The sequence below is a fragment of the Caloenas nicobarica genome, chromosome 1, assembly GCF_036013445.1.
Source record: "Caloenas nicobarica isolate bCalNic1 chromosome 1, bCalNic1.hap1, whole genome shotgun sequence".
Taxonomy (NCBI): Eukaryota; Metazoa; Chordata; class Aves; order Columbiformes; family Columbidae; genus Caloenas; species Caloenas nicobarica.
This window is the reverse complement of record NC_088245.1, coordinates 197,947,820-197,970,517: the sequence shown is the minus strand read 5'-3', so window position 1 is coordinate 197,970,517 and position 22,698 is coordinate 197,947,820. Positions and strand designations below refer to the sequence as shown.

Below are 22,698 nucleotides of genomic sequence, written 5' to 3'. Positions count from 1 at the left end.
ATGCATTCCTTCCATTTCTTTGTGGTTCTGAAGTATAGTGAGAAGTTTGTGAGCCTTGTAGAGGTAATTGTATTTCGAATACTGACAATGTCCTTGGCACCATGTAAAACACAGAGGCTAATATCTGTCTTAGGAAGCTTGTGTCCTAAAGAGAATAGTTCAAATCAGACAATTCACGTGTGTAGAAGACAGGTTTATCACAAAGGATGAAATTCAGCAGTTCGGTATAGCCCTTATTGTCTTCACCCATTCTAGTTCACTGGGAAGCTGCATTGTCTTTCCTTGTCTTATGCCTGTGATGTTTCTCCTGTCCTTAAAAGCCAACTTTAAAAGGATGTGGTGGTTTTGTCAGATGGTGTTTACTGGTAAACCAAGTGAACTGGGAGAAGTGGATCTAACGGGGAATGATCCTGAGGAGAGTATAATGGAAGTAGATAACCAGGTATCTGATGATCTGTTTGATGATCATTCAGTGACTGACATCAATGATACAAATGAATCTGGTGAGATGCAAAATGTAACAGGTAAGTCTAGTCTGTGTTCAACACTATTTGCAAAAGCTTGTTTTTACAGATTGCTCTTTGCTTGGATGAGTGAGGTATAAAATTGTGCTGCTTCGTTAACTGTTGAACCAGGTACTTTATAAACAATAATTCTTTTGTACTTCATTAGTGTTTTAAAGATGTTAATGAAGTGTTCTAGCTCACTTGGAACGGAGAAGTTTATTTTTTATTTTGTAAATAGTAAAATGCAAGCAGAGAAGCTAGCTAACTTGTTCAAAGTCACGCAGAAGTTTTGGTAAAGAAGAAACTAGAAAGTGTGTCTGTTGGAAACCTGTCTCTGTCATTAGACTGTGATTTATTTTCTTAAAAGTAGTCCTATTTAACTTTTGTCCTTTTCCTGATGGTTAATTCTTAACAAGGTCAGCTTTCTTATATCTCTGGACCTGCAGAGGGACAGGAGCATGAATGTGTCTGTTTATTCTTGTTAGGACCTACAAGTGCCAATGTTCTCTTTCATTTTAGATTCTTTATAAAAATAGTGTGTATCTTAGTTTTTAACCAGGACTATGTCTTCTGTTTCTTATTGAATGAAAAGGAAATCAGAGTGTTATATTAATTCCACAAAGAACAGCTGCTCTGTTTTCCCTATCATGTTGTATAAGTGTCTTTAGAAGAATGTTCTCCAACCATCCGATAAATAATTCTAATAAATAAAGTTTATGATTACAGAAAGTTACAAGAATTCTAGATGTGACAGGAAAATTGCATTTGTAATTATTTTGTTTAGGTTGTAATTGACATTTCAACGAGGATATTAACATAGTAGTAATTGTCATAATTTCGATTTTGGGGAAGCTTTGAATCCATGTATCCTAAATTATAGTTAATGACCCAAAATAGCACAGCTGCAGATGGTTCCATCGAGTTCATTTTAACCTTGATGGAGAAATCAGCCGTATGTATAGGCAGATAAAATTTAAAGCTTCTGTTTTAGAGAAGGTCTTTGTAGAAGTAGGAGACACTCAAGAAGCTGTTACTGATGCAGAACTGCTCAGTAACAAATAAACTTAAAGATTGTTAGTGCTCTGTCTGTTCTGAGAACTTAATTTTGTAAAGACCTGAAACGTTATCAATTTTTTTATTGTCCTTGAAGAAGCATTTTCTTACATGAGAGTCTTGTTTTTAGGTCCTTTGAGCCCATTAGCTGAAGAACAATTGACAAAGCAGGATTTACTTCTCCTTGAAATTCTGAGGTGCTTGTGTATTTGTGTAACTACAGTCCAAATTCAGCCCGTGAGCTTCCGAGCCTCTGATATACGCAGGAAGCTGTTGACACTTACTGATGGCAGCGTCTTTGATATTGCTAAGCCCTTGCATCTGCACATGGTGAGTGTGAGCTTTTTTTAGAGCAGACCCAGCTCTGTATTTGTACTGGTTTTAAATTGGTAAATTCTTGTCAGTTGTATATTCTTGTCGTTCTCTTGTTGTCAGTTCCGTGAGAAGACATTAAAATGGTTACTTTTAGTGTTTTGAAATGTGTGGTGGTCAAGGAATGAGCAGTTTAGAATTTGTAAGCCAAAAAATAAAGAATTGAGGAGTATAAACATCTTGTGTTTATCATTAATTTTTTGTTAAATAGCTAGAAATGGTCTCTGTAGTAGATTAGGATCTGTGTTTTAGTTTACAAAATAAATAATTTTGACAACCAATACTAAAAATTTCATGAGCCATATTTCTGTGTGACAGTCTTTGTGTGAAAAGTTGATCAGAGTCGAACATGTAAGAGCTGACAATAGGTATCCTTGCTGTGTGATTTCATATAAGAGTTACTGAAAATGTTTTATATTTTTTCTTTTTGTCTACGTGTTTTCTTAAGTATTATTTTCCATTTTGGTTCTCTTTTTTTTTTTTTTCCTCCATTCTCCAGTACTTGGTCCTTTTGAAGGAGCTCCCTAGTGAAGAACACGTCTTGCCTGAAGATGAAATTCTTATGCTTCTTAGGCCTCTTTCGTAAGAGAGAAACTATTCAACATGTATTATAGCTATTTTAATTCAAGAGCTAGAGGATCTGGAGGATGTTTCATGTTTCAAGATATTTTTTTCTTTCTTTCACAGAGCTGTGTGTTCTTTGTACCGTCGAGATCAAGAAGTTTGTAAAGTAATTCTAAGTAATTTGCTTCCTGTAGCAGTAGGGTTGGCCCAGTCCAACGCACATGCTGAAGAGACGGGGGATGCCCAAGGACAATTTTTGACAGTTCTTAGAGCCTTTTGGTATGTTTTATCTATTTAATGCAGAAGTCCGTTTGGCATGAAATTTTTGAGTTTGCTGTCAGTGTGAAGACTGTAGTGCTGTTGTGTGTCTTGACATTGGTATCCTATGATACCATTTAACTTTCCAGATTTTCTGTATCATGTTATATTTATAGCAAAGAATTATATCGTCCTTAAGATAATGTTAGAAAAATAAATGCTACCATTGTATATTAATAATTGTTCTCTGAATTGCATCAGTAATTATAACAAGTGATAACTTCATCAAACAAAAATTAATATCGTTTACAATTGTAGATTACTAATTAAAATTCTCCCAAACATGCCTATTGAGCACAAATAATGAAGTGTGAGCAGCAGAAACTAACCTGTTAGACTTTTTCTCAAAATGGTTGGCAACTTTTTCCTTTATTCAGATCTTCCTTATTTTAGGTATTTAGCTCAAGAAGGGAAATGCACAGCATCAGTGAGAGTGGCCCTTTTAAACTGCATGAAAGCCGTGCTTGAGGTAATCCCAGATTTTCTGATGTTCATTAGCATGTTATATATATACCTAAGGTGTACTTAAAACCAGTATCTGAAGATCTTTTGCATACATCAGTGTGTATTCTTCTGTATATTTTAAACAACAACATTAATTTTTCTTCAGGCTGATCCTCATTGCAAGTGGGTGATGTTTAATGTGGGAAAGGAAGATCTACCTGTGAGTGATGCTTTCCCACATTTTCTCGCAGATAGTCACCATCAAGTTCGCATTCTTGCTGCAAAGTCGATTACGAGGTGATAATGTAGATCTTTTTTCTGTTTATAAGAATAACACTTAATTTCACTTAACTGGGTGTTACTTCTGCTACTGTATAGCTGCTCTTTTCAGTACTTCTGAGGCTTTAATGTTAATGGAATATAAAAGCCTACCAAGTTAGTTTGGTTAAAGTGTTCAAACTTTGTCTACATTTCAAGTATTCTGTGGTGTGAGAGACATAAATATAAAGAGACATGAACATTATATACATGTAAAGCTATATATGATAGCAAATGTTGCACTAAATTTATTATGCAAGATTTGAATAGGAAATAGTTGTTTGTCCTCTAGAAATAGATGAGGTACATTATGTAGCATGAAAACCTTTTCAAATAATCTTGTATTGTGAATAAGCTATATAGTTCTTTCTCCATATGTCAAAACGCATTTAATTGACTTGGAATAAGAGTAGAGGAGGGGCATTCGAAAGTACAAAACACTTTATGCAGAGCTGTTGATGGCATAAAGTAGAGCCCTTCAGCACAAAAAGAGTTGAATTGCAGGCGGTATAGCATAACTGCAAAATCTGGAGCGGAACAAAGTGAAGATTGACAGCCCTTTCCAGTTTAAAGACATGGAGACATTAAGTGAAGCTAACAGGTTGAAAATTCTAAGAAAATATGGTTTACTTCTTTGTACAACATTCAGTTATCTTGAGTGTTATGCTACTACCTTCAAGTATCTGGATGTTTAGAAAGCAACGAATTCACTTAAGAGGAAATCATTAAAGGATACTAAATACGATCGCCGCTTCTAACTCATGATCTATCTAGGTCATCTGTGGTCAAATGTTATATTCAAAGAATTATTATGCATACAAGACAAACATGTGGTGATCTTTCTGAAGTATCTGCTAATGATCACTCAGAAATGGCTAGAGTAACATTTGGTCCAATCCACTGTGATGTTCCCATTTTTGTTACAAAGAGTGGGTTGGGCTTTTACCTACAAAAAAAAATGATTTGAGAAACTCTTTTTACATGTACATCTGTTCAATAAATATATTGCCAAAGAACTTTATGATGTGAAGTGTTCACTATGGTGGACAACTGAAGTTTGGCTTCCTGCACTGGCAAAGATTGGGAAACTTTTGTGTGTTTTCAGGCTATTCTCCACCACAGGTGTTCATAGTGTTCTTAATAATGTTTGACGGAGAAGAAGGAAAGACTGCTGTACAAAAAGTTGAGAAGAAAATAATAACATTCATAAAATCAGAATATTTTTATTTGATACACACAATATGCAGTAATTCTGTACACTAAATGTTATGCTAATAATTATTGTTCTTTTTTTGAAGTTTATTTCAAGATGTGAAACAGAGAGATTCTTCTGGAATGTCAAAACCCCTTCCCTCGAAGCTCCAGCAAAAGGCTTTTGAGAATGCGTATCTCAGAGTTCAAGAAGGAATGAGAAATCTGGTACCAACACCTAGTAATTAGTTTTGCCTAGATTTCATTTTATGAATAAGATGACTTTTTAAACGATCACGTTTAATTTTCCTAGAATATTAATTCTTCTGGACTTCTGTTAATTTGAGGCTGTGAAACAAGGTGGTGGTCAGGAAATTCCTTACATATCCAGTCAGTCACTTTTTTGCCCACATTAGTAGTCTGTAAAACTTTTTACTGGATGTTCCAGATTGGTTTTCTGTATCATACTATTCATTGTTGCAGGTTTCAGTACTGTAACACTTAAGAATCAAAGAAAAATGGAGCCTCAATAATGTAGAAAACGTCTAAATAGTGAATACAAGGCAATGTAAATTCAAATTATGTGTTTACGTAGTATAAAAACAGATTTGTGAGATTCAGTAAGATCATGTTTCCAGTCGTATTAGAGTAGTGCTTTTGAAAAAACCAAAATTTGCTTTAAAAATTCAACCGTTCAGAAGAAACTTCAAGTGAAGGAAAAGTTTTACTTGCAATGGTTTATATTACTGTCAAATTTCTTTATTCATTTTTCTATTAGTATCTTTCACTTTTCCTCCCTCCTTACTACAATGCTAAGTTATCTTCATCGTCTACATTTTGTGTTTTTTCTGTGATGCTGTCATCTATCTGCACGTCACCTCTGCTGCATTTTCTCTGTTCCCTTTGCCTGCTGTGTCATAGCCTCACTGCAGAGGCCTCATCTCTCTGACATCTTATTTCGTGTCTCTGTACTTTCACCTCCAGCTTTTTGTCATCTCATTTCTCTGTTGCCTTGGCTTGCTGTTCTGTCACCTCGGCTTGCTGTTGTCTATTAGCTTCTGCCCTTCATTGGAGTTTCTTGTATAACTACTTTTATTCAGTATTCACCACTTGTCAACAACGTGCCTTAATAGGGGAACAACTGCATTTGAATTACAAGGCAGTTCTTTCCTGTATGCATCAGGGAAGAGCAAAAAGGAGATTTGTCGTGTCAGTGCCTCAGTCATTTCTCTGTTAAGTGTGTTGCCTTTGTTTAAACTGCTGATATTTCAACATGAACTGGAGTGTGTGAGGTACCGGCACGCGGGGGCAATAACTTCTGATTGAGGAGTGGAGCAGGCGGCTGGGGGAAGTAATTGTTAAGCAACTGAAGCAAGATTTCCAGCAGTATTTATGTCAATGCCCTCAATTTTAAATTATTTATGCTAATTTATTAATTAGGAGATTGCTTTAACAGGCTGTTTGTACAAAAAGTTCTTCATTATTTCTTATTGAAGGCCAGGAGTGATGCAAGTCCTGAAGATCTCTTGGACAAACAGTGGAATGGAAAAGCGGTTTTGCTGATGCTTGTAGCCATGATTCTGTGCTGCAGTCCAGTCTGTGAAAAGCAAGCTTTGTTTGCTGTGTGCCAGTCTGTGAAAGAGAATGAATTAGAACCTCACCTTGTGAAAAAGGCAAGTATAAAATTCCATTTTATATTTAGGCTATGAATTATGTTTAGATTAAAACTGGAACAGGACAAAATACTTTTGTCAGTTTTGAAAGTTATTAAATTTTATAGAAGTGTGACTAGTGTAGGGCATAAATACCTGAATGTGTAATTATATTTAATGACCTACATAGAAATAATGACATTATAAAAGGCAATTTTAATGGCAAATCTTGTATATTAAAAGCACAGATCTGAAGTAAAAAAATATTAAAAGTATACATTTATTGTTTGTATAAATGCATTTATTATCTATATACAAGTATACTATTTATATAAAAGTGTATTATTAGTATGAAAGTACATTATTTATATAAAAGTATACATTGAAGATTGCAGATCTCATTTAAAAAATCTTTCTATGCAGTGAAAGTAAAGCGAGTTTTCTAATATAGAAAACATGTAAAATAAATGCTAAGTATTGGAAGATGGTATGTGTCTTGTGGACTTGAATTTTGAAGTTCACAAGGGCATAGTGAAATAATTACTATTTCTACTGCAGCCTTTCATGCCAGTAATTTTTTTAGTGTGTTCTCTCCTTTTTATCCTTTCTTTCTGTTTGTTACCTCTTATTTTTACACACAGTCTCTACCTCACAAAATGTGTACTGGCTGTCATTTATTTGCCTACCACCTCATATGGGGTAGTTGTAGTTCCTTGATTGCACTCTTGAGATTATGGCAATACAAATAATTTTTAAAATTGTTTATGCTAAATAGGAGCTGAGTTATACAAATATTCATTAAGAGGCTGAGGAGTGGGACATGGAGGTGTAGGTCTGTCAGTTTGCCAAAGTATCATGTGCTCTGCATGCTATTTCTGCAATCTTGCTTCATGCACAGGTTTTGAAAAAAATATCCGACATTTTTGGCTATAAAAGTATAGAAGACTTCATGACATCACATTTAGACTATTTGGTGATGGAGTGGCTGAAAATAAATGACAGTGGATATAGCCTGTCTGCTTTTCCTTATGTTCTTCTGAACTATACTAGCCTTGAGGAATTCTATAGGTAAGTTTGCTATATGAAAGCAGTTTATTTAGATTTATTTACAATTACGGCACAGGGTTTCAGATTTCTAAATGCATCAGGATTTTGTTGTGAAATAACATTGAGAACTTTTAAAATTTATTCCAAGTATCTTGTGTATTATATTTATGCTGGTAAGATTTGTACAGCAGTAGCTAAACAATAATTACAAGCTTATACAGTAGAGGAATGGTATTTGCTATATTATGCTTGAGATTTTTTAAAAATGCGGTTCAAGGACGTTCTGCAAATGTATTTACTATGTCTAGGTCTTGTTACAAAGTTTTGGTTCCACACCTGGTGATTAGAAGTCAATTTGAAGATGTGAAATCACTTGCCAACCAAATTGAGAAAGACTGGAGGCAGGTTCTAGCAGACTGTTTTCCAAGGATACTTGTGTATATCCTCCCGTATTTTGCCTGTGAAAGCCTTGGAAAGAGTGAAGTAGCACAGCAGAGAGATACAGCTTCTAAAGTCTACGACATGCTTAAGGATGAAAACTGCTTAGGAAAACAGGTATTTCTTTTAAATGTGTAGATTGAGTTCTATGGCATTGAAGAGACCTGAAAGAAGCTTCTGTAAAAATGGAAATAGTTCCAGTTTATAGATACAAATTTGTTATAATTTTAATAAAGCCAAAGTAGCCATATTTTTATCCCAAGATTTTCAAGTAGCTGTTCAATAGAAACTTTCAGGCAGACAGTTGACTTGAAATATGACTTTTTTCAGAATGTAATTTAAAAGAGTTACCATTCATTGTAAAACCCTGAGTTTCCCTGCCATATATCTGTTTAAGTAAGTCATGTTTTCCTATTAAAATATTTTGTTAATGCTTTTTGAGGAGCCATCCTCCCCAGAGGCAGAGTCTGTATTCAGAACTAGTAATAAGGTTAGAGTTGGGGGTTTTTTCAGATACTGTAGGAAAGTAAATTGTTTTACCTGTGACTGCCAGAGTCTTAACCAGGGTTAATTTCTGAATGAATTGTATGTGATAGATAATTGAACAAATAGAGAATCCAGACAGAAAAAAATGGGTTTTCCCAGAAGGAAAAGAAATGTGAAATTACTTTAGCTAAACTATTTTTCTTCTTCTAGCAAATTGACAATTTATCTCATAATAACTTACCAGAGATTGTGGTTGAACTGTTGATGACCTTACATGAACCACCTGATAGCACGGTAGGCGAAGGAGCCCCTCTAAGTAAATATGTAAGGTACGTGTTCGTAGATTTTCGAAATGCTGACTGTGTATAACATTGTACGTTACAACGTGCTCTTCAGGCATAAGAAGAGGTAGCCTTGAAACTGAGAATTAAAGGATTTTATTGTTGTTAGTAATGACGTACCATAGACATGCTTTCTCACACAGTTATTCCCCAATCTCAGTAAGGAGAACCTCGGTAATACACAGTTAACAGAAAGAATGAATGGTGGGCAGGAGGATGCCGTTGTGTGTTGGTAAGATGGACTATGGCAGTTCCACGTTAGATTAGCTCAAATCTGGATGGACTGCCCCCTCTGTAAAACTGATCAGGTTTTAATGTCTAAATTAAAGTAATTCTTTTAAAGGTCTTTAAATATTTAGAAGTCTTTGAAAAGTAAACTGTTTTTTAACAGTTCTTGTAGTGGCAGCTCTTGCCTTTGGTAAGGAGATTGCTTAAGCAATGCAAAATGAACAAATTCCTAACAATAGTAGATATTCTAATGCCATAATTATCTTCATTTTTATGAGTTTTTCAGTCTTTTTTTGTCCTAAAAATATCCCTATTTGCATAATTATACCTGGAAATAGTTTTCCAGATTTTTGTGTTTAGATACAACTATTTGGAAAAGCATTACACTTTCTGAAGTTATTGAAGAAGGTATTTATATTTTAGAAGTATGAACTTGAAACAGACCAAAGCATTTCTGTGAAAATCTGCCAGAAGTTAAAAGCCTGAGTATTTCACAATTTTATAAAATAAATTTGTTTCAGTGAGTTTATTAACAGACCGTGTTGTCCACTAGTAACCAAAGTTTTCTTTCTAAGAAGGACATGGTAAGAATAAGAGTGATGAAACTTAGATGTTGCTGATTTGTTACTATCATGATGCATTTCTTTTCTTTCTGAGGTTCCTGAAAACCTGACCACCATTTTTGGAATGGAGTCATGATTATTACTTTTTTCTCAAGCAAATTGTTCCCATAATTACCAAATACAGAAGCTTTATCCATGACTTGCAGTTAGATTTTCCTATGGATTAACTTAGATCGCACAAACATGGGTTTTTAGCAATATGACCTTTCAAAAAATAATAAAATAATGTTAAGAAAGTACAACTTAGCTGCTATAGGGGGACAACAGACAGCTGAAAATAAGGTGTGTGTCACTGATGGATGCTTTTGGTCCTTCTGACTGAAAGCAGAAAAGATTTCCTAGGACTCACATGTTTATTCAGTTAGACTTATTTTATTTAATACATGGGTTTTGATTTTGAGAAGAAAAAATATCTTGTTTTCATTCATTTAGGGAACTGGATCCCGCTCCTAATCCACCTCATTTTTCATCTTATGTGATTAAGACAACCTTGGACTATATTAACAAATGTCATAAAAGCAAATTAACAAGTCTTGTAGCCATTCTTTCTAAAAGCCCTGTAAGTATGTAATAATGATTTTTTTTCTGTAGAATATAAAACTTCTTTTACGGGTACATTTTTGTTTAATTAGACATTTTTGTCATGCATATATGAGGAAAAAATACAACCTTAGAAACCTTCCCGTTCTGTTATTTTCCTTCTACAGTGGAAGAAGAACTAAGTTCAGGAACACAGGAACCTTATAAAACTTAAATACCTGAACTATTATATATATTACATAATGCATAAATAATCATACATAAATAGAGAGGGTTATTTTCAAGTTGTGGAAATCTGTGTGTACCAGACACAACTTAGATGCAATTTATTTCTTTGGCGTATGTCTGAAGAAATATTCTAAAATAATTACATTTGGACCATTTTATCTAAATACTATGTACAATTAAGATACTAAAGTTTGCTTCCCTTACTGACCATATGAAATTTTATAGTCTGTGATGTTCTTAGACATTTGATTTTCTGTTGTTAAAGGCAAATACAAAAGCATATAAAATTATGCATCCCTTGCAATAAATCATAAGTGTATTACTGTCTTGTAACATCGTGCCTTAGAAACATCTTTTCAAAGTTTATGCTATTTTATTGCGTACGTTGTCAACAACTTACTTTGCCTATCCATAAACAATCTAAAATTAAGAAAAAGACCTCTTTCTGGACCATGTTTGTTTGAATCTTTTGAGTATAAAAGTTAATATCGCCAGCCAGTGGAATAAAAAACCTGCCTAGTTACTTTTTTTTAGGTTTACAGTTTTAACGTTTGCCATCTGAACTTATATATTCTATGAAATAATGCATTTTGTACATACGAATATTATTTTTTAAATAATATACATTGAAACACTACCCAGTGTTTTAATGGGTTTTATTTGATGTTTCTCCTGTTGTTGAAAACTGCCGTAACTACTTGGGTTCTGGAAAAATGTTCATAACCTTTCTCAGGTGGGGAAAAAAAAAGAAAATGAGGAGGTATGTGGCTTATCATCCTGCTTGGAGAATTGGTTTCTATGTAGGTCTTTTGTTTGTTTAAAGCAGTAAAAATAATAAAGCCTTTTTGTCTATGTCCTTTAAAAGAAAAAACAAACAAACAAACTAAAAAAACCCAAACACTAAAACAAACCAAACAAACCTCTATCACTTAAGTTTTTTTCTTGATATAAAATATATCTGTATTGGCTTTATGAATTATTTTTTTACTCAGTTTATTCATTTTTAGGATTCATTCCAGAAAATCCTTCTAGCCCTTTGTAAGCATGCATCAGATACAAACAATATTTACAAGAAACACAGAGTTCTTGTAATTTATCACTTGTTTGTTAGTCTGCTACTTAAAGAGATAAAAGATGGTTTAGGAGGAGCATGGGCTTTTGTCCTCCGAGATGTGATTTACACCCTGATTCACTACATCAATAGCAGGTAAATACAGTAATTATATCTTGTTCTTCTGGTCTGTGCTCGCTTGTTCTGGTAACATTGTATTTCACTACTGCTAGTAGATGTGAATTCACTTGTAGAAATAATTGAAATTTGCTGAAAAAAAAATTGCCTCTGATAATTTTGGAATTCAAATTTAGAACTCTTACTAAAATGTTTTTAAAAAAACCAACAACCTGTTGGTTATGTGAGACACAGAAGGGTTTAGAGGGCATTATTTTCTACTTTGTTCTGTTTCTGTCAATGTTATTCTGGCAAATATTAATCTGAAAGCCTTTTTGGGTTGGAGGGTGGGGGGGGTGGTGTTGTTTTGTTTGTTGGGTTTTGTTTATGGTTTTTCATTGTGTTTTGTTTGTTTGTTTTCCATTTTGGAATATATTTTTCTTTAAGTTTTTTACTCCATTTTTTAAAGTGATCAGTCAAATTCTGTGTGTTTTATTTCTCCTGTGTCTCCTGACTTAAATCCTTAGAGCTGTTTGAGTAAATAAACTTTAAAGTTTAGAATTGGTTCCACCTGTAAAGTTTATTTATATTTCCCTTTTCCCCCTATTCTTCCTGGTTTTGGGTTGATACTTGAGACAATGACAATTTGTAGTTCTTTAATTTCACTTTTCTGTTTCCTGTGACAGACCTGTTGTTATCAGAGACATATCCATGTGCAGCTTTTCAGTCTGTTGTGATCTCCTTCATGATGTTTGCCACACAGCGGTTACGTGTTGCAATGACGCTCTAGAGAGCCACCTTCATGTTATTGTTGGAACCCTGATACCTCTTGCCATGGACCAACCTGAGATTCAGGAACAGGTAGTTTCGAGTCGCTGCTTACTCCTTACCTGTTGACTTTTTACTTCGTATTCACTGTCCTTAAAGCTCATGTTCATTTTAATTCCTTTTTTCTATGCTTTGTAGATTTATATTAAAAAAATAGTATTTGGAGTGTAACGCTATACCTTTAATTTTTCAAATAAAGGTGCTGTTACTTTTGGTACTTCTATTTTAACAAATACTATGTCCTATATTTAATTCCTATGGCTTTAAACAGTGATTGAGATGTCTTTGTATCATAATTGCTGAGATTACTGTATCACTTGCTTTCTAATTCTGAGGTTTAAAACCTTCAGGATAAGTTTCAGAAAAGTTGTTACCTTAGTTGAGCAGAGACAGCAAATCAGTGATTCCACTAAGGAAAAGAGAGAGAGGACACAGGCATTGCTGAACTCCCGCTGATGGCAAGGTGATCAGTACAGGCACATCGAGTAACCAAGCAGTTACCTACCAAGCTCTGTAGATGATTTCACAGGAAATACAATGAAGACCTTTGGAAAGGAAAGGTGTCTAGAAGACAAAGAGGAAATTATGTGCAAAGAACAGATTTCAGTAGTTCTCTTATTTATTTAACAAATTATCATAAATGTAGCACATAGGCCTTAAAAGAGAAATGAAGCAGGTTCTGTTGTGTGACAAGCCTTGTTTTGCATCTGGTGATGACTTGTATGTGCATTCTGCTGGGGCTGGAAGTGTACTTAGATTCACTCAGGATCACAGAATGGTTGAGTTTGGAAGGGACCTCTGGAGATCATCTAGTCCAACTCACCTGCTAAAGCAGGTTCACCAGAGCAGACCACACAGGAATGTGTCCAGGCGGGTCTTGAATGTCTCCAGAGAAGGAGACTCCACAGCCTCTCTGGGCAGCCTGTTCCAGTGCTCTGGCACCCTCAAAGTAAAGAAGTTTCTCCTCTTATTCAGATGGAACCTCCTGTGCTTCAGTCTGTGCCCGTTGACCTTCATCCTATTGTTGGGCACCACTGAAAGGAGTCTTGTCCATCCTCTTGACACCCACCCTTGAGATACTTATAGACATTGATGACACCCCCTCTCAGCCTTCTCTTTTCCAGGCTGAACAGACCCACCGCTCTCAGCCTTTTGTTATAAGAAAGGTGCTCTAGGCTCCTGATCGTCTTTGTAGCCCTTCATAGATTCAGAGACTTATAATCAGTAGCTGAAGGTGAGAAGAGGGTGCCTGTTGCCTCATGGTTGCCTTCTGACTTATCTGATCCCATGGTCCCATATACACCTTTGTGATTGCGGTGTAGCCTTACATCCTCCTCCTCCTTCTACTTCCAGTTCAACTGGAGAGCTGTGCTGCTCCAGCTGAAAATAACCTGGCAATCTTTTTCCCAGCTTAATGATCATGATCAGATTTATCATATGTCTGTGCAAACAGTTGTACATGCACGACTGCAAAGGCAACGTGCTGGGGCATCCCTGGGCAGATGTTTCTCTGAATTGGAAGTGATACCAAATATGAAACCTTCTCATCTCATACTCCTGCAGGGAAGTCCTTCCCCTAGTGATTGCTTTTTAGTTTCTTCTCTTTATTTTTCTTCTAGTATTGAATGGAGGTTAGTTAATCACCTTCAGGTAAATACAAGTTTCCAAATAAAAGCCTCATCGTCTAGATTGTAGACGATCCAATTCTGGATTGAATGTCCAATTGCATTGATTTGTAAGTAAAGCATAAAAGCAGCATTTTTGCAAAGAAAATATGGTGCCCTTTTAGCCAGCTTTTATTCAAGTCGTAGATCTATTGTAGAATGAATTCTGCCAGAGTTCAGTGATTCAGGCAGTAAATTATGATATTCAGGTGTTTGTCAGGATTTCAAATTACCGGCGCTTCAGTTAGTAAGAATAATGAAGTCCTAATTACATCAGAAGGTCTACTTGGGTGCAGTTCATTGCTAAATCATTGCCAATATTGTAATGATTGTATTGGTCAGTATTTGAAATCACCTTTTTGAAAAGATGGGATAAAACTTTAGGCTGTGGAAAAAAAGCTTTGATGTCTGTTGGTCAGGGCAAGTAGCAAAAACGTCTCACCATTTTAGAATATATGTGTGATTTCCCCAAGCCTTTAAGGATTTTATTATTTTAACAGTGTAACTTTTTAACAGTGTAACCATTTTTTTAATAGAGTTCTCAGTTTAATGGAACTTGTAGAAATACAAACTTTGTAACATGAATAAGAAATATGGCTCAAAAATGTTTCTCTATCTTTTTTTGGTTTTCATTTACTTTTCCTGTTCAGGTCCTAGGCTTGTTGAAGTACCTGGTGATAGACAGTAAGGATAATGAAAATCTGTACCAAGCAACCAGATGCTTAGATCCTTTTCCTGAATATCCTGCTTTTAAAGATTTGCGAGCAACTCAACAGAAAATAAAATACAGTAAAGGGCCGTATTCTCTTTTGGAGGTAATTACATTTAAAAATATCTCATGGCATAATGTTTTTTGTCATGCAAACTTTCAAAAGACAAACAATTATCTGGCTATAGGTATACCTGAGAAATATGTAAATGAGACATGTGGATTCCTTTTATTGCCAGTTTCAGACACTGAGATATTTGTAGGTCTCCATTCTTATTTGCATCTGTTAATATCCACATTATGGACTGCTGAGAGCCACTTCTTTATTTAAACCTTTATTTGTATGCTGTAAGGTGCTTAATACAAAATGTTGTTTTCCAGGAGATTGATCATTTTCTCTCAGTTGGTGTTTGTGATTCACTGCCCTTAACACGACTTGAAGGACTGTATGATTTGCGCAAACAATTAGAACAATATAAAGATCAGATGAAGGAGCTCCTCAAAAATTTCCAGGGTACTGACATCTGATTATGTATTTTATTTCTTCCGTATCTGGTTTTAAGTGTGTGGAGATGTAACCCTATTCTAATTTGACATTGAATGTTTTATTCTGTGTCTTGGTTTTTGTATGTTTAACAGTGTAACCTTATTATAATTTCACATGCAGAGTAGAATGCCATTTATTATTCATGTAAAATCTAAAGTATCTTTAGCAGAGTGTATCACAAACATTATATGAGGTGTTATATGACAGAGAGGATAAAATGCCCTTCCAGCTTTTGGCATGGGGCACTTAGGATGGTGAATGACCAGGATAATGTATAATATGAGCATATTGCTTTATGGCTGCTTAATGAGTTTTCTTGTATGAATCTCCCTACTCTTTTAAATGTAAGGAAGCTAGATTTTATTAAAGGCATAGTATGTTAGAAAGTAAAGCTCACGGAAGTTTTAAAATTGTGAGATTTAGTTTAGTTTAACCTTGCCACATCCCAGCATTCTGTTTCAGCCCTCAGACCCAGTTCCTTCCTATTTTTGTTTTCAGATGCTCAGACCAGACGATTTCCATTTTGTCCTCTACATCACATCTTCATCAGCTTGTGTGCATGACAGGGAGATAGAAAGAGCTGATGTCATTCATTGTAAATAAGTGCAGAGTAAAATTTGGGGAAGAATAGTAGTCTGTCATAAGGCCATGGTGTGGCTGCATTATGTCCCCACATCTTTAATATCATTTACAATTTTATTTTCAAAATACTGCTTGAAAAGAGAGTTAGTAAAAAGGGTAGCAAGCTTGTGTGGACCAGCTTCCATCAGAGGAGAGCCTTGTGAGCTTGGAAAAGAGATTGAATAGGAATACAGAGAGGTTTATGAACCAGTGAATGGTATGATGAAGCTGAGTGGGGAGCACTTATCACTTCTATCACAGTACAAGAGCAAATTAAATTATCTGGAGCAGTTATACAAGAGAAACTATACATTTTTTCAAACAAAATATATACAGTGTGGAACTCACTGCCACTTATTGCAGAGATCAGAAGCATTGTGGAACTTAAAAGGAGTTAGATGTATGTAACAGAGATTATTAGGTACGAAGATCTGCTCAGAAATCCCCAATCTGCTGACTGGCAAAACCTGAGAAAAAATGCTCTTGCTCTGTTGGAGGCAGGCTAGCAGGATTGATGCGCCTGTTGCCTTGATTTTGCCTTATGCTAAAATTAAGCACTTACAAATAATGTTGTTATTGTGATGATTTTTGGTGTTAAAAAGGAGTGAAAAGCAAGTTCTTCATAAAGCCTATAAAACTGTATGCTGAAAGATAACATTTAAGAAATAACTACTGCAATTCGGCCACATGTGCATTTGTTCTTGTAAAAATGTCAACAAGCATAAAGCCCAATGCCAGGTTTCCATTCCAATCAACAGGGCAGCAGGATTAAAAAAAAATACTGCTTTTATTTTTTTACATTGGCAAATCATCATGTTCTTTCCTAGACCTTGTTCCTGGAAACAGCAAAACCATTTTTTTAATATGTTTGTTTTTAAAAAAAGACATCAGGCAGGCAACAAATCTGTAAGGAAATATCCATCTCGAGAGTTTAGGATTTGGCAAAGTTAATTAGGCAACTGAAAGCTAGTCAAATTCTATGAAATTCCTTGCAGAATACCTTATTGGGGGATATTCCTTGGGTTCAGATTTAGAACAGAATGATAATATTAGCTTAAGTGCTCTCAGTGGAGTCCCCTAGTATGTCTTCTCTGTTTCAAACAGCATTCTTGAACTGACTTATGCTAGTATTTAATATATTTAGTTGTCATTTCTATGTCAAAGCACTGAAAATAATGGCATTTTCGTATTCTAGTTTTGGGGATTCTTTAACACAGTCAAATATGTAGACATTTTTTCAAGACATGATGAACAAGAAACATGAATAATTTTTTAATGTACGGTTTAACACCAGTTTGCTTGAACATTAATAATGCATTTTGATACTTGTAGATAAAAGATACTAAAGCAGCGTTTTCTTCTAACAAGTTCACATTACAAATACACAATTACTTTTGGGGGCTTTATTTTTCTTTCTGATCAATAGAAAAGCCGGAAGATTCCGTAGTAGTGAAGCTGGTAGTGAGTTTGCTGCAGCTGTCCAAGGCGGCCGTTAACCATCCCGGAGGGACAGCGGTGCTTGGTGAGTTACTGAGTCCCACAGCCGTCCTCGAGCTCTCCTTGCAAACGCCAGGTTGAAACTATGGCCATTCCCTATGTTCCTTTCCACTGCTGTTTTTCATTTCTGCCAGAGTTGGCCATCGGGAATGTTAAAATGGGCGATATGTCTTCTTTTCAGTCACTGTATTTTACAGCTTTGACTAATAATTTGACTAATAATTGTCATCAGTTTAGACTCTGTTCTCTTCTATACTCAGTGAAGAGTCACGTGTTGTAATATGGGTCACTTTATTAGGTTGAAAAACAGCAAGAAAAATATAAGAGAACTTACCTGAAAATTTGAAGGACATGTCTTCGTGGAAATTAAAATAGTTGTTCTCCATTATAAAGCCTCTTCTGTATTATTAAAATTATTCTCACTGTTTACATTGAGCACCTAATTAATGTTCAATCCACAGCTAAGAACCAAATCCCCTCTGCCCCAAGTGGGGAGTACCTACCTCCCTGTAGAAGGTGTTTACTGAAATTACATGTCTGATAGACAGAAACACAAGTAATGAGAACATTTGCCTTAATACATTTTTTTTGTCTAAAGGGCTAATAACTGATAATTATAAATGCTGAGCAATTGAAGCTCACATTTGCTTCAGTATGATACATTCTTCAGGATATCTGCAAGCTGTGAGTCTCAGCCTCTGCTGCATTTTGTTTCCTTAGATGATTTATTTGGTTCAAAACACGACCTGCATATCTTCAGTCTGTTCTTTGTTTGCACTGGTGATTAAAACAAAACAACGTTGTACAAAACAGAAACGTTTTCAAGACGTATACCCAGTATGAAGGAAAGTGCAGGGAAGTAGATTTTGGTGTCCTTCTGATGGACATGAACATCCCTGTTTTAGAACTGTTTTCAAGATCAATTTTGTTTTGTTTTATTCTTGTATGTAGTCATGTGTCCTTATAAAATATTTTGTCTGAAAGCAAATGAGGAACACATTGATACATCCTTTTATGTAAAATGTAGGTTAATTCTTAATGATTTTACAGGCTACTGTTTCTGTTCACAGGTTGCTGTTTGTATTTATCATACCCTAAGGGAGTGAAAATGAGTGTGTCTTAGTGGCTGTGATTCTGAGCTTTTGCACTCACCAGTTCCTGACACAAGCAGAACAAAATCCATATCTAATTTAAACTGCAAAGTCCAAAGCCATAAACACACCTAGAAAATTGGCTTAGAAAGCATAACTGTATTTATGAGTCTTAAGCTGCAAAATGTGTATACATGTAATTTTAACCATAAAACTCCTTGAGTGATTATTCATAAATGTTTCCAGTTTTTAACCCTATAATAATTTCAATTCTAAAAGTAGTTTATGCAACTTCTTAGCGTAAGACCTTGTTTTAGTGTGCATACGACTATAAAATTACTTGTGTTTGCAGAGGCAGTTGGAAGTTGCTTGGGAGAAATCGGTCCTATGGATTTCTCCACCATAGCTCTTCAGCACGCTGAGAATGCGCTGGATTCTAAAGCAGCAGACTTGCTTGAAGACAGAAAACTTCAGTGGGTCTTCATAATGTTAACTCAAATAAATACTGCTCTAACAGATAATTGGTGAGTATGCTTGTTTACTTAACTTATTTAGTTCAAAGCTTAATAGGCACCATTAAGTTGTATATTGTTCAAATCACCTCAGAGTAACACTCTGAAAGTGTTAATAACACCTGTTAATGTCCGACCACGTGCTTCTTCAAGGCTCAGATTACTTACCCAGTTAAGCTTAGGTATTTCCTAGAAATTCTGTAGTTGGACTCAAGCCAAAGAGTCTCTTGTGTGCTGTAGAGGATAGCAGTGGTGTGGAGTAAATACTGAGGCTTTGTTTTATAATAAAATACGCAATGGCATATCCTAGTCCAAAATATTTGACACACACGTTGTTAGACTGTGGAATTGTATGTTTATAAAGGTAATTTTGAAAATAAAATATGTGAATGAAACTAATAATAATCATAACAACGTTGTGTTTGGCATTCTTTCAGCATTGATGTTAGAGCTGCTGCTGTTTCCTGTTTGAAAAACATATTAGCCACCAAATCTGGCAGTGAATTTTGGGAAGTTTATAAAACTAAAACTGATCCCATGTTAATCTATCTACAGCCTTTCAGGATGTCAAGGAAAAAGGTACTTCTTCTGCTATACCTTATTTATATGGCATACGGGGTAGAGAAAACATTTAAAAATATTAGTTTTTAAAAAGAGTAAATTTGAAAATATTTTTGCGATAGACTTCGATGAATGCAAAATTTGGGCTTTTCGTCAGTCTGATTGCGAATATGATTGCTGTTGTACATCTGTTTCTCCTTTCTGTTTCAGCATTTGCAGCTTCTTCACATAGGAAATAACCAATTTGACATTAGAATGCAGTGTACTTTCATTATTATTATCTACTCAGTAATATAATACATTCTTAGGATTCCAGTCTCATTTGGTGCAAAAACATAGTGGAAAATAGGTCAGAAAAAAGGGGTGCATAATTAACCAAAAATCAGATTATTTCCTAATTTTCAAACTTCTGGTTTGTAAGCTGTATGTAATGTGGCCTTGTTGATGTTATCAGTATTTTTTTTAATTACTTTCAGATTTCCTTGGAAAACTTTAACTTACATGAAAAAATAGATATCGTCAATCAATTAAAGCACAGTTAATATTTAATATGTTTTAATCTGTGCTGATTGCAGTATGGGGGTTTTTTTTAAAGTTTATATTTGCTATTTTTTTTTCTTCTAGTTTTTAGTAGTACCTGCTAATGATACGGAGGCTCCTTTAGAAACTTTGGATGACACAAACCTGTGGATTCCTTTGGGGGAAAGCCATGAGACCTGGATCAAGCGCCTGACTGGTTCAGTACTGGACAGTGGAGGTGTGCAAACTGAAGTTCTCCAGTTAATGAAGCCACTATGTGAGGTGAGCTAAATTATACATATTTATATATGTATATATATTTGGGTGGTGATGCACAAAAATATATGATTATTTATCTTGCTAGAAAACAGTAATTTCTGCTATTAAGTTACTACTTTTTCTGAACAGTAATTCAAATCCTTCATAGTCAGATATATTTCAGGTACCCATAAAATACACTCTTGAAATACAAGATTTGAGAGATAATTGTAAACAGAGATGAACTTTATATGACTACTTTAACTGAATGCCTACATAGCCCTATAGAATGGTTTACATTTTAAATATTGCATGTTCTTTCTCAAGCATTACATGTTTGTTTTAGTAGTTGTCAGTTTGGTTATAACCTGAGAAAGAAGGCTTTGCGTTGTTTTTCTTAGCAGCTGCTCTGCATGGTTGTTTTCTAGGTGAAAACTGACTTGTGTCAAACTTTGCTTCCGTACCTGATTCATGACATCCTTCTTCATGACTCAGATGAATCTTGGAGAAATCTTTTGTCAGTTCATATTCAGAAGTTTTTTACAGCGTGTTGCAAATTTGCCTCATCTAGTAGATCTTCTACACCTCCAAGTTCTGATTCAGGTAATGTCATAATATTTTTGTTTGAAAAAGTGATTTTGGTTGTGAAAAAATTATCTTCTGACATCAAACACATGATGCACACTTGTAGGCATACAGAGTTTTAGAAGCTTATGTCCAATTATTTGATCTTTTTCAGTGAAGATACCAGTAATTTTGAAGCTGTTCATTGGCAGCACCCAAGTAGTTTCTTCGGTAGAGCTTCTTTCCCTATTTACAACTGGATGATGTTTATTACTTGCTGAATTTAGATGTGATCCATTGTTGTGTGCTGCAAGACTGAGTCTTGGACTGTCTCTTAAAATGACTAACTGGCAATTAAATTTCTCTCTTACTCAAGAGCGATTAAAGGCAGTTTTCCCCTGGATTTTCCCCTTGGAATAAAGACTAACCTTTGCTATATAGCTTCTGCCTAATGTTGGTAATGGTCTCCCTATACATTCAGAAGACCTGTTCCATTCCAGCAGAATGAAGGGAACAAAAGAACTGCAGCTGAGTATGAGTAATGCAGTAAGTTCTATTAAAAACAAAGCACCTTCTAATCAAGCTCGCTGGTGTCCTTTCCAATTAGACTGTGGTTAGATCTTTGTTATTAGACTATGGGAACAGTACGTGCACTTATTTTCAGGAGCTGAAATAATGTATTTTATTTGTGCATGTCCCTTACTTAACACAAATACAGTAATTTCAGGTTCATATTTTTTTGTGCAGTAGCTACTCTGCTGTACTTTCTAACTCTCTTCTCCAGTGACAAATCACAAAGAAATGAGTCTGTACAATGTCTTGCAGTCTCTTTACAGGCAAGTCATGTAAACTTGAGATTGGCAGAGAGGTCAAGGAACCCTTAGTATTGCAGTTTGTACTAAGAGTGCTGTAAATAAGCCCAATGATACTAGGTGTGTTTTAAGGTACTTTTTATAGATGCTGAATAGCCTGGCCAGAAAGACTAGAGCAGTATCCTTTCACATTTTTAAGTCAGGTGACAAGCTGTTCCCACAATCCAGGTATTTTTTTATTGTCCCACTTGGTAAGATACAAAAGGATTAACAATTTCTTGTTTCCTTCCGGTAAGCAACCAGGGAAACCACTGCACAAATTTATGCTCAAATGTACAAATTAACCCAAAATGTTATGTGAAAAATATGAAGGGATTTTTCTAAGTTTTATAATCTTGCAGTTAGTTCAGTGACTCCAATGAGCAAATGATAGAGGCCTCTTCAAACGTGATTCTATGCAGGGGATCTTACTGAGGCAATAAGCGCAAAATGAGGATGTGCAAAAGCTTTAAATTGAGTTCTTCAGATGAAAAACTGTCTTGGTACTAGAAAAACCCCACAGGAAGTGGCACACAGCTCATTATCTGTATAGGTGTTTACAGATAAAATGGAAGTGCAGTAGCCAACAGAACAAAGATCTCTTAATTCCGAAGTTGGAATGATAGAACAGCAGCAGTATTCAAAGCAAAAATTTTAAACATCTGGTGAGTACCAGTTTCCTCAATAACTCTGTCAAAACAAGGAGAAAAATCTTCCTAGAAAACCTGGATGAATTTCATTCCAGTCCATCAGGATCCGAACTGTGGCACAGACCAGGCAGTTAAACATGAGAGAGTAAAGTGTTTCTGAACAAGAGTCTTCCTGTTAATCCATTTTGACATGCAAGTTCTAGGAATTGTCTGTAAATCTTGGCAATTTAAAGCATAAGTAGTGTGAACATCATGCCAATCACTGCTCTACCTGAGAAACAAAACCTAATCGTAAGTTGCCAACTGCTT

The 22,698-nt window shown here is 35.2% G+C and overlaps 1 protein-coding gene across 3 annotated transcripts in view; it reads left to right on the top strand.

Moving 5' to 3' along the window:
* Window positions 1-22,698, top strand: part of ATM (ATM serine/threonine kinase) — a 69,466-nt gene that overhangs the window by 17,252 nt on the left and 29,516 nt on the right. For all 3 annotated transcript variants that reach the window (XM_065639595.1, XM_065639584.1, XM_065639604.1), the window contains 21 exons: window positions 353-524; window positions 1,690-1,889; window positions 2,431-2,513; window positions 2,619-2,774; window positions 3,207-3,282; window positions 3,424-3,554; window positions 4,874-4,994; window positions 6,263-6,439; window positions 7,317-7,486; window positions 7,774-8,020; window positions 8,600-8,718; window positions 10,014-10,140; window positions 11,357-11,556; window positions 12,204-12,378; window positions 14,660-14,824; window positions 15,100-15,232; window positions 17,313-17,408; window positions 18,827-18,998; window positions 19,424-19,565; window positions 20,172-20,348; window positions 20,753-20,927. In XM_065639595.1, the coding sequence (XP_065495667.1) occupies window positions 353-524; window positions 1,690-1,889; window positions 2,431-2,513; window positions 2,619-2,774; window positions 3,207-3,282; window positions 3,424-3,554; window positions 4,874-4,994; window positions 6,263-6,439; window positions 7,317-7,486; window positions 7,774-8,020; window positions 8,600-8,718; window positions 10,014-10,140; window positions 11,357-11,556; window positions 12,204-12,378; window positions 14,660-14,824; window positions 15,100-15,232; window positions 17,313-17,408; window positions 18,827-18,998; window positions 19,424-19,565; window positions 20,172-20,348; window positions 20,753-20,927 (3,214 nt within the window). The remainder of the gene's footprint in view (window positions 1-352; window positions 525-1,689; window positions 1,890-2,430; window positions 2,514-2,618; window positions 2,775-3,206; window positions 3,283-3,423; window positions 3,555-4,873; window positions 4,995-6,262; window positions 6,440-7,316; window positions 7,487-7,773; window positions 8,021-8,599; window positions 8,719-10,013; window positions 10,141-11,356; window positions 11,557-12,203; window positions 12,379-14,659; window positions 14,825-15,099; window positions 15,233-17,312; window positions 17,409-18,826; window positions 18,999-19,423; window positions 19,566-20,171; window positions 20,349-20,752; window positions 20,928-22,698) is intronic.